The 12,034-nt window shown below is 38.6% G+C and overlaps 1 protein-coding gene across 1 annotated transcript in view; it reads right to left on the reverse strand.

Moving 5' to 3' along the window:
• Positions 1-553: 553 nt before the first annotated feature.
• The window catches only part of Samsn1 (SAM domain, SH3 domain and nuclear localization signals 1), a 56,220-nt gene continuing 44,739 nt past the window's right edge, over positions 554-12,034 (reverse strand). The window contains exon 7 of the mRNA XM_036203445.1: positions 554-600. Within this exon, the coding sequence (XP_036059338.1) occupies positions 554-600 (47 nt within the window). The remainder of the gene's footprint in view (positions 601-12,034) is intronic.

Raw genomic sequence — 12,034 nt, forward strand, 5'->3', positions numbered from 1 at the left:
AACAGAATATTGACAGTGGTTCAAGATTCAAATGCCACCCAGACACTCTTGTACTTCGGCTGCAATGTAAATAGGATCACATTAAACATTCTTATTGCTGATGTTATCATAATTTTGATTTAGTCCCTACAAACAATTTTATAGCTTTTATCTTTACACTTCAAACTAATCACCTCATGCTGTCGTTTCACCCTTCTGGGGAAGAGTTCCATACTTGAGTATACTATGAATTCAGGGGTTTGCATCACTTTACAGTTTATAAAACTATTTCATACACATATTCTCATTTGATTTTACAGCCTATATGGTAGTCATAGAAGAGTTTGCAGATCTATTTTCCAGTGAAGCATGGGTGATCCAGTGATTTGGAAATTAGTCTAGAAGGTTGACACATATGGCTAATCCTCTGGGCACCCAGGGCCTCGGATGGTACTTATGTCCATTGTTATCCTAGTCTGTTGTTGTTTTTTTTTTAAAGTAAAACATGGTAGAAGAAAAGTTCAGTTATACTGTATCTATTTGTTTCATTTTTGAACTTTGATTGCAGCACCAGTCAATGGCAGTGCTCAAGAATATACGGCGTGAGTGTGAGCTCCAAACCTGAAAGGGGAAGGAATAAGAAGAGTGAAGAAAGGAAGCTGCAGGAGCAGGGTGTGATGCAAATGGCTGGGAGCACCAGAGATGCCATCATCGCATGTTGCCACTGCTGTTTAAATCCCCAGTTCTGTGGAGGACATCAGTATTGCTCAAATGGAAGATGAAAGTAGGGCATATGTGGGTGCCTTTTGTTTCTAAGGCTAGTATCCACAGTCTGTATGTGCGATTTGTATCTGTAGTAATAACAAGATTAGCCACTGTTGTAAGATAACCTTGGTCTTAGGGCTGGAGAGATAGATGGCTTAGGGTTAAGAGTACTTACTGTTCTTACAGAGGACCTGGGTTTAGTACCCCGTACCCACCTCAGGTAGCTAGTAATTACTCCATTTCTAGGAGTTAAGATGTCATCTGGCATCTGAGGACGTCTGCAAGCACATGATGTCCTGGTACACACAACACAACTTATACACACACACACACACACACACACGCACATATATAAAAATATTTTAAATGTGTGTTTTTAAATAAAACAATAAAAGCCTTCCTTATAGATGTCAGAAGCTCGCTAGAGAGTTACTTCTTTGAAAGGGATACCTGGGACTCAGGCCATCACTGTAATAGTGCTTGGGATTGGCCTGAGCGTGGTGCCCCCAGTGAGCTCTTGCCTCATAGCTCCATTGCTATAACATTAGGCCACTTTATGCTTTTTCTTTCCATCTACTTTTGTCAGTGTGAGTGTTACAAATTTTAGATAAAAACGAAACACTTAATTCATGTCAATTATAATTCTTACTTTTGAATGTGGCTCTTTGAACTGAATCAAAGAACTAAAATGCAGGGATTTCCTGGAGGTATGTTTAAACCTTTTACTCTTACGTTTTTTAGTTTGTGATGATCCTATAAGAATATTCCAGAACTGAAATGTAACTAATCTATAACTTTAGTAGTAGCATCTAACTTTGAGTGAGTTATATTTATACTAATTAGACATTAGTGTAATGTAGAGACTTCTCCTCCCTGTGATGTTCTGGCTTCCACTTCTGGCTTATTGCCACCATCTTCCATGGCCAGGACCCAAAGTCTTGGGCAGAAGGGAGAAGATGCTATCAGTTCTCAACATGCCTACCTTTTGCACCTGAAAAATCACAAGCATGCTAGCAGATGTTTTAGTGAATTGATGAAAGGCAAAAGCCAAATGAGCATAGCAATCCTTCTTTAAATGGATCGAGTTCAATTGAACACACCTATATCTGCAAGCACTCTCTGGGTCTGGCCCAAAGTGTATGGAAATGAACAATTGTTTGCTTCAGCAGAGGCAGTGATGATGGAGGCACATTTGGTTTTACTTACAAATAAGTATTCTTCTGAGAAGACCATCATCACCCCAAAGGGAAGATTGCCTCTGCATCTCCATGTGAACTCTCAGTCTCTCATCAGTTTAGGGGGGGCATAAGGAAGGGCTAAGGTACTCCTGTATCTCCGATTGGAGTTCTAGCACTTCCTACAGGTAAAGTGGATTTGCCTAACACTCTTGCATTTTGGGAATGGTTGATGGATGACAGTACTAGATGTTGTAGAATATTAGGTGAAGATGTATTACATTTGTTTATGCTGTGGAACATTTGTTTCATGATGCAAAGATGTGTTGCATTCCTTTACATTGCATTTGTTTAACTCTCTGAAGCTGTGTTATTTGCCTGTCTAAAACACCTGATTGGTCTCATAAAGAGCTGAATGGCCAATAGCAAGGCAGGGGAGAGAAATATGGCTGGCAGGCAGAGAGATAAAGAAGAGAGGAAAAAAAGATCTAGGAGCATGTAGAAAGAGAAGAGGAGGACAGCAGGGGTCACCCACTCAGCTACATAGCAAGTCACCAAGTAAGAAGTAAAGAAAACATATACAGAAATAGAGAAAGGTAAAAGCCCAGAGGTAAAAGGAAAATGGGTTCAAGTTAGTCACTGAGAGATGGAAATGAGGAGATGAAGGGTTAGGGGAATATTTAAACATGATGAAGTACACCTGAAGGGACTACTTGGGAAGCTACTGTTTTGCAATCCAAGTGATAGTATAAGATGGCATAGTAGAACATGTGTGATATGAAAGAGCAATGGGAGAATACTGAAAGCAAAAGCCTCAAGCAGAAATGGGGAAAAGGAGGGCTAAAGTGGGGGCTAACCAAAATGAAGCATGTAATAAATCTTCTGAAGCCTCAGCAGTTTGTAAGCTAACTAAAATTCAAATGTTTTAAAGGAATTTGAACAGAAGTATCCAACTTCAGTGAACAATTCTCTTTTAAAATCACATGGATTATTAAGTAAAAATCTCAGTGCTAAGCACTGGGTATCTCCCTATAAATTTTTGGTCAAAGTGGCCCCTGTGAGACTCAGAACAATACTGGTTATTCCTGTTGTTCTTGGTTGCCCACCTCAACCAGATCATAATACTTTTATCACTGAACACACCACATTCTTTGGTTGCAGGACACAGAAATCAATCTTGAGCTGATCAGAAAAATCTCCATGCTGGCTCACTTTCATAATACTGGCAAGTGTTATGTAGGCTTCTGTGGGTGAAAAGACATCAGTGGTCATACCTAGTCCTGGATGCTACATAATATAATACTGACTTACTACTGGCTATAGTTGTAAGGCTTTATATGGTTAACCAACCCTTCCATTGATGGGATTTGAGGCCTGCTCCACAGGAGGGAATTCATGCCTATTAATATCAACTTGGTAAAAAAAAAAAAAAAAAAAGAAACTACGATTAGAAAAATCATAGGTCCTAGGATGATCATATATATCAATGTGTTTCTAAATGGTCATGTTGTCAAACTGTCTTTGAAATATTCCTGTTTGAATCCATAAGTCTGTGTTGCTCCCAACCTTGTTCAGAGAAGCTTCTTATTGTGGTGGGAAAGGGCCAAGACAGAAATGCATTGCTGTTTAAACTGATGGGATTAAGTGAGTGTGAGGGCTCAGGAGTAGATGACACATCCAGATCTATTCTCTTCCCCCAGTGCTCAGCCAACATCATGGAAGAGGGGACAGAAAGATTTAAGAGCCAGAGGTTGGGTGGAGTGTTGTAAAATGCCATTCACAACAGTATTTGTGGACTTGACCTGGCTGTTGCGCACATGGACTCACAGCAGCTATGGTTACTTTCCCGAGTTACATTTAAAAGAAAGCTAACCAAAATTCAGACGTGGACTCGGGAGGAGGTCCCAATGCTACACTCCTAATGCAGCACTGTTGGCAGTGGATGGCTGCTGGAGAAAAGAAGAGTCACTTTTCACTAGGATTGTGGTCGATTTCCCATACCCCAGTGGATAAACCCACACCTCTATGCACCTGGGCAGCACTAATTGTATTTGTGAGTTAAAAATAAACTAACAAATGAGGGCATAAAGTTTGGACATATTATCTAGGGGACTGGAAGGAAATTGGAGGTTGGAACTGAGCGGTAGATATGATCAAGATACATTGTAGACATGTACAAAATTTTCAATGAATAAAAAGAAAATATTTAAGAGCTCTCATAGACAGATATATTTGCAGAGCACTGAACACAATAAGCCGACAGGAAAGTTGTTAAGATGACATTGCACTATTGAACTACACCAACGACTTACCACAGAAGATAAATAACCAATTAGTTGTTGCAGAAACTTTAAATATAAATCAGTGAATAGCAGGACTACAGATGAGTGAATCCATGAATCTGTTCCATGCTTATAAACAACTTCTAGGTCCTCTGTTGTCAGGGTTAAAGCTGTGTTTGTAGTTCTGCTGGCTAGAGGCCATGAAACACCCTGCCTCCCTATTCTGCCTGGAGTCAGGATGTACCAGAAACACCTACTTTTCCTTCTTTGCTCACAAACAAAGCCTCTAAAACCAGGATGACAGGGGGTGAATGCCTCCTCCTTCCGTGTTCGTTTTGCTTGAGGAAACAACCAAAAGCCCCTGGTGAGGAGGTGAAGATCTATTGTCCATGAAGGATCTGAATTTCAGCTTCATGCTCAGCACTCCTGCAATTTGCCTTCATTTTTACAAGATGCAAATAGCGCTCATTGGCTTCACTGACTTTCCGTTGCCCTTGTCATTCTTGTAGTCATGTTGAAAAGATGACATCTCCACAAAAGGTCAGACATTTGCCGTGTGATAAACTACATTTCTTTTGCTCAGAATTATTTCAAACTATAATGTACAAAGTTAGGTTACCCAATCTCCACAGTCCAGACTGTTGACTTTTGGTTAATACTCTTTTGGTTTCTGGGAGGAACATTCTCCCCCGTATACAATACCACTATTCAAACTCTTTTTGTTATGATGATATGTATGTTTTTAGTTATCTTATAAAATATCAAGTTTTTATATTGCTTTTCAAGCATCCTTGGTGTTAGTTATCTCTCCCATAAACCCCTCTGTTTTCTCCTCCTCTCCCCCAACTTAAAAATTCTCCTCCCAATCCTCCCTTGCCCAGTTTATACCTACTGTGTTCTACTAACCTCCCTCCCCCTTTAACTACCTCCTCTATGGCTCCTTTGTAGTAGTCTGGCTTCTACAGGGGCTTCAAATTAAACAAATTCTGGAGTCAAAGTTAGGATCCATACATGAGAGAAATGATGTGATGTTTGTCTGTCTGACTCTATGTTACCTCAGTACAATTTTCCAAACTGTATCCATTTACCTGCAAATTCATTTTTTCTATACACGTGTATGAACTTCCATTGCGTTTATGTACTACATTTTGATTATTTGTTCATCAGTTGATTGGCACCTAGATTGTTTTAATTTCCTAGATATTGTGAATACAGCAGTCTCTCTGGAGTAAGCTAGCCAGTCCTTAGGGTGCGTGGGATAGCTGTGATACATAATAGTTCTGTAACTAGCTCCTTTGAGGGGCCTCCACACTGACTTCTGTAGTAGCTACATGAGTTTTCACTCCCACAAATAGGGAACACGTCTTCACCTTTCCCCACATTCTCACCACTGTTTGCTGTCATTTATTCTCTTTCTTTTAAATGTAATTTGTAAAATTTAGATGATAATACATTATGTAATTTTTTCTCTCCCTTTCCTCCCTCCAAATTCTTCCATGTACCTCCCTTCTCTCTTTGAAATTCATAGTCTTTCTTTGTTATTACACATACCCATCTAATATGTAGATATTCCTAATAACATGTATTCCTGAATATAGATATACAACCTGCTGCATCCAAATAATGTTAGTGGTATGTTTATGTTTTCAGAACTGACTATTTTGTTTTGGCTAAACAGTTGGCTTGACCTTAGCCATTCTGACTGAGATAAGAAGTCTCACCTATCGCTGGTGCATGATCTGGCTTTCTGGAGCCCATTACCTATAGTGTAACACCTTGCTCACCCTTGATGCAGCAGGAAGGGGCTTGGTCCTGCCTCAACTGAATGTACCAGGCTTTGCTGACTCCCCATGGGAGGCCTTACCTTTTTGGAGGCGGAGACAGGGTAGGGGAGAACCAGAGGAGGAATGAGAGGGGGATCTGTGGTTGGTATGCAAAATGCCTAAAAAAATTAAATAAAAAAGAGGAAGTCTCAAAGTAATTTTAGTTTGTAGTTTGAATTTCCATGATGATGAAGGATGTTCTACCCATTGAAAATTTTATTTTGGTCATTTGTATTTCTTTTTTGAGAACTTATTATTCAGTCCCCTATCTCAGGTTTTGTTTTTGTTTTGTGCATGGGTGTTTTTGTCTGTATGTGCATGCAGTAGCCCATGGACATAAGATGCCATCCTATCCCCTGGAGCTGTAATTATAGACAGTTGTACGGGGGCCTATGAATCAAACCTGGGTTCTCTGGAAGAGCAGCCAATGCTGTTACCTGCTGATCCATTTCTTCAGTCCTGTAGCCCATTTTTATTAATTGGCTTATTTTCATGATGTTTAGTTTTTTAATTCTTTAGGTATTCTAGGCCCTAATTTTCTGTAAAATGTGTAGCTATGAAAATTTTCTCCCATCCTGTGGGCAGCCTCTTCACTCACTTGTCATTTTCCTTTGCTGTACAGAATCTGGAAAACTTAATGAAGTCCCTCTTGGTGATTGTTTAGCTTCTCCTTTTAAAGCCTTGCTACAAGGCCATGTTGAAGAGTCAGCTTCCACTCTAGGAACTTTGGGAGAAATGATTCAAACCCAAACCATACAGCCCCTTTCAGGGCAAAACACAATGATTTCAAATAATTTTAAAGTGTTATTATATTCATATTTATTGAGTACTTCTTATATGCAGTTGATATTCACTGTCTTATTAATGCATTATATGAGACTGTTGCTCAACCTTTTCTAACCTGCAATAAGCCAGACATGAGACTGGCTTAGAAAATATGGAGATGTATGTAACTTACCAGGCTGTTTTCTGTTACACTTGGTTTTATGATCATTTGTTAATGTCTCTGTCCTTACTAAGATCTGTAGTAACAGAAACCATCACACATGTACTCAGAGGAACACTCCTGATTCAGACTCATGAAAATAGATAGTAAGTTGTTCTTGAATGGAATGACTTAAGAAGTGTTGCCAGAGTGTTAACACAGCTACTATACTCAGGGTTTTACTTTTCATGGTTTTAGTTGCCAGCAATTAATCATGATTCCAAAATATTAAAAGGAAAATCCCCTACACAAGCAATTGATAAGTTTTAGGTTTCACATTATTCCCAGTGCATCATTATTTATTTCCTATATCATCATGTAGGATGAGTATGGTGTAGTAAGATGCCTGAGAGAAACCATATTCACCTAACTTTTAATACTGCAGATTATGTGTTTTGCTTTATTATTAATTACTGCTCATCTTTCTTTATATAACTTGTAAGTGAAACTTTATTATGTATCTACATAGGGAAAAAACCCAGTATGTATAGGGTTTGGTTCTGTGTACAGCTCTAGACTATGGTTATACACCTAGGAAACTATCCTCCCCAGGAAAGATGATTTAAAAGATCATGGTCTTTTAAAATAATGCTGCAAAATCCATGTCTGGTTTAATTATTTTAAAATATGTTGGAGATACCTTTAAACTTTAAACAGAGGTAATTTTTGTAAGAAATACATAAAATATATTTGGAGAATATTTTAGGTTGGTGACAAACCTTAATAAAACAATCATACCAGGCTGGGCGGTGGTGGCGCACGCCTTTAATCCCAGCACTTGGGAGGCACAACCAGGCGGATCTCTGTGAGTTTGAGGCCAGCCTGGGCTACCAAGTGAGTTCCAGGAAAGGTGCAAAGCTACACAGAGAAACCTTGTCTCGAAAAACAAAAACAAACAAACAAACAAATAAAAAAATATACCTAAAAGCTGAGCATAGAAAAAGCCATCATGAAACCTGTGATGTGTTGTCCTGGGAAGAGAACTACTAATCTTTTTTTGTCCCACCCTCTGCCTCTGCTGATCACTTTATCTAAATCTACAGGGTAGGAAAAAAAGCCGCCCTGTAATCATAAGACAAAATAATGCCCAATAAAGTTGAAATTTCGAGGAGTTGAATAGCAATTCCCTGTCACAGCAAGAGAAGATTTAAAGGTATGGACTCATGGCTGTGAATACACTATCTTTAGAGAGAGGGTCACATGGCCTCCGAGGTTCATGTGCAGTTATGCATCAAAAGGATATTTGAAGGAGACACACAGGCAGTGGTCTGGCCTCGCCACTGTGAAAAAAAAAATGCTGCCCCAAGGCATTCTTTGTGATTTCTGAGTGAATCTGTCATTCACACAAAGGGAAAGGAAAGTAGTTTTTGAAAATTGCCTGTATTTCTCAAATTATCAATGGTGAGCCAAGCCCTTACTAATGTACCTTAAATGACTCCCAAATTCATTGGTAGACCAAACTAATATGATCAGAAGGTATACTTTCCCTTCAATTTAATGTTTATTAATAGGTTAAGTTTTAATATATGTTAATTTACAACATTTGGAATAAAAGAAGCATGTCAAGGTTATTTTAAAAAAGATCCCCACTGAAATTCCATAGCTATTATTTTAATAATATGTGAAGAGGGTATATATTTCAGTATTCACTCATATGTTTACTATGTAACTTAGGAAATGGGAATTCATTTTTCTGTGGAAGATGGAATCTCATATAAATGGCTGTGCTTCATTTCTGAATAGAGACCTTTTTATCTTTCATCGAATGGGAGAATTTTCATTGGTTCAAATTATACCAAAAGACTACAGGGAGAGCTTGCTTAATGCCAAACTTTTTAGGTATTCCTAGGCTACTGTCTGGCAACAGGGCTCTTGTCTGCATTATGAGACTACATGAACATTTATGAAATTGCTGTAATTCACTTTTACTGTTATTTTGCAACCACAAGACTCTTCTTTATTCAAAATCATGTACTTTCCAAACAAAGAAAATGAGACAGAGTTCCAAACAAGGTTGGAATGTGAAGATTTCGGCTCAGCTGCAAAAATGCTACATTTTCTTTAGAACAGTGACGTAGCCCATATTTCAACAAATATGTAACTACTTTGTTGGACTGGCTGTTTGGGACAAACTTTTTTTCCTTCAGCCTTGAGAAAATAAAAGAAAAATGGCTATAATAATTTAAAGGTACATCTCATCAAATTTAATTTGGATGACATAGTTGAGGTTATATATAATTAGCAGTTTCCTTGGGCTTATAATAAGGGAACACAGACCAAGTGCCCCAAGTAATAGAAATTTACTGTTTTGTTACAGTTCTGTAGGCTAAATGCGAAGGATCATTGTATGGTTTATAGATGGATGCTTTTTCTGATCATCCTGTGATCGCCCCACCTTATCTGTGTTCTAATTTCTTTTTCTCATAAGGAGCCTTTAATCCCAACAGGCTGGATTAGGACCCACCAGTGGCCTTCTTTTAGTTATTTATTTACAGACCCTGATTCTAAATAAAGTTACATTCTGAGGTTTAGAGGTGAAGAATTCAACACGTGACTTTGGGGAGAACTATTCAGCTGATAAGGCATCTTGTAAATGGAGTTTCTGGTGTTTGAGTGTTGGATATTTGGTTTCCAAAGTCCAGCTTTCCCCCGTTCACAGCTCCCTGTGCTATGAATTCTTTTCTTTGCTGCCTTCATTCCACCTCATTAAGCGATTTCATTTGCTACCATCCCAAGGTGCTGCTGGTAGCTGGGAAGATCTGAAGGAATTACAACCCTTTGTCCCTTGAGTAGACAGAGTGGAGGATTGTAAGAAAAAGAAGCGGTAGTCTGCAAGTGAAATTCCTGGAGTGAGAATTATAATGGTTGTGTACGCAGTCTGAAAAGTCCATCAATTGAATGAATATGGATGGTTTGAAATTCTCAACCAATGCGCTCTAGCTTAAGGAGACAACAAAATCACCAGGTCCAAGTAGCCATTGCTTTATTTGTTCTGCTCTCTAGCCCTCTAGGTGGAGAGGATTTATATTTTTCTCAGCGTCAAGATAAGGAGTGGAAGCTCAGAGAGTTTGTGTGACTCGCTCAGCTCACAAGGGACTAAGACTACAAGCCGCTTCTTTTGATTCTGAGTGAGTGCCATGATCTTTGCTTGCATTAGCGCTCCCTTCATCCAGTGAGCCGGCAGGATGCTGCTGCTCACAGTTCTGTAGGTAACACGGAGATGCACCACAGGATGTGTGCTCTCAAAGAACTTCCTTATAAAAGATCAAACAAAGGTGCTCCTCACCTTCTTTCCTCTGTTCCCCCTGAAGCCCCAGGGCACACAGACAGATCTACAGATTCCTACTCAGAGTCATATCTGGTGTCATCTTGCTTTACATTTTCTGCAAGTGAGACTCCTATGTGCTGGTAATGAGCTAATACACAAGGTCATTGGACCATTCACAAGATAACATTCACCCTGTTATATATGTATGCTTATGCACTTCAATTTTTACACCTTTTCTTCTCAGTGGATGCTAATGTCATAAATAAAATTGAAGAAAATGAATCTCGGTTGTCGATGTATCAGTGCCTTTCTTTGGGGTAGTGTGAAGTAAATTCTGTGCATCAAATATTTAAAATATAAAGTAAAATAAAACAAGCTAGAAGAGTATTCTGGATGAACTGAAAAGAAATAATTCATGAAACTTTTTTCCCCCCTTAATTTTTGGGACCTACACAGTAGATTCAGATGAAAAATTTTTTTTGTTGGGTGGCAGTCTAAAAGTCGTTAAGAAACCATTTTTGTAAAGATTAACTATGAGTGGTAGAATACAGTTAAATGAAGGAACACTGGCCTCGCCTGTTCAAGGCCATGGGATTCGATCCCTAGTGTTCCCAAAAGAATGGAAAATCAATAATATTTTACTTAACTGAAGATTATTTTGATAACATGATACAAGCCATGTATCCTCAAGATAAGAGCAGAAAATTCCAGACATATGCTTTGGCTAAAATTTGAAAACGTGTCGACCACATATGACTATCATCCATGAAGCTCACATCAAGGACACTTGGTCTAGCTAAAATAGCATAACCTCCCTCGAAAGACAAGAAATGGCCCAAGAGATTATCTCTAATATCTTTTGCCGGTCTTTTTAAGTAGATTAGCTACAATGTCTTTAGCATTTCCTGGCTAAGAAACAACAAAGGAAGAGAAGAAAAGTCCACCTCATTGGGTTAAAAATGTTTTAACAATAGACTAGAGCTAAGCATACAAGGCTGTTCATCCCAAAGTGCAGTAACTCTGTGTGGCTTACTTTCAAAAAGAGAAGCAAGATAATAAGCACCTAACAAGTGAATGGCATAACACTTGTCAGTAAGTTTCTGCCTATAATAATTAAGATTGGAGTGGAAAACTACACACTAGAAAGGAGGTTGGATAGTTGAGTTATGGCCATTGATTTTGTTTTGATGTTAGGGAAAACTAGGTTCATTCGATGAATTGTTATACTGATATCTGTGGTCATGCATTCTCCACTCTTTTAAACTGTGTTTTACAGTATTGCAAACACTTCATGAATAGTTATTGATTTGTAATTTTCTTTAAATTTTCCAGGATGTATTGAGAATACAATCATGGCTAAGTCTCAAGGTACTGGCATCAGATTGTCTACACAAAATTTTTGCATCGTCTGTCACTAGATTGTGCACAAGGTGCTTGATTGTGTTGACATTCAGTTTCTTCAGCTTTCTGTCTAAATTGAATAAAAGAGTAAACTCACCTACAAGAATTGGGATATTATGAGAATTAAATAGATTTACTCACTTGAGGATCTCATACACTATCCCTTTTGAGGTCCATCTCAGACGAGTAGCATTAAAAATCATTTTTATGAAAATGCACAATTATCTGCATCAGGACTATAGAGAAAGCTCAAAGGGACAATTCTGCTTCTTTCTTCAGCTTCAACAGCTTAGGTCACATTGTAGCACTTAGCTGGAAGATGAGATAGTTGAGGGATGGCCCCATGATCTTGGTGG

The sequence above is a fragment of the Onychomys torridus genome, chromosome 12, assembly GCF_903995425.1.
Source record: "Onychomys torridus chromosome 12, mOncTor1.1, whole genome shotgun sequence".
Lineage (NCBI taxonomy): Eukaryota > Metazoa > Chordata > Mammalia > Rodentia > Cricetidae > Onychomys > Onychomys torridus.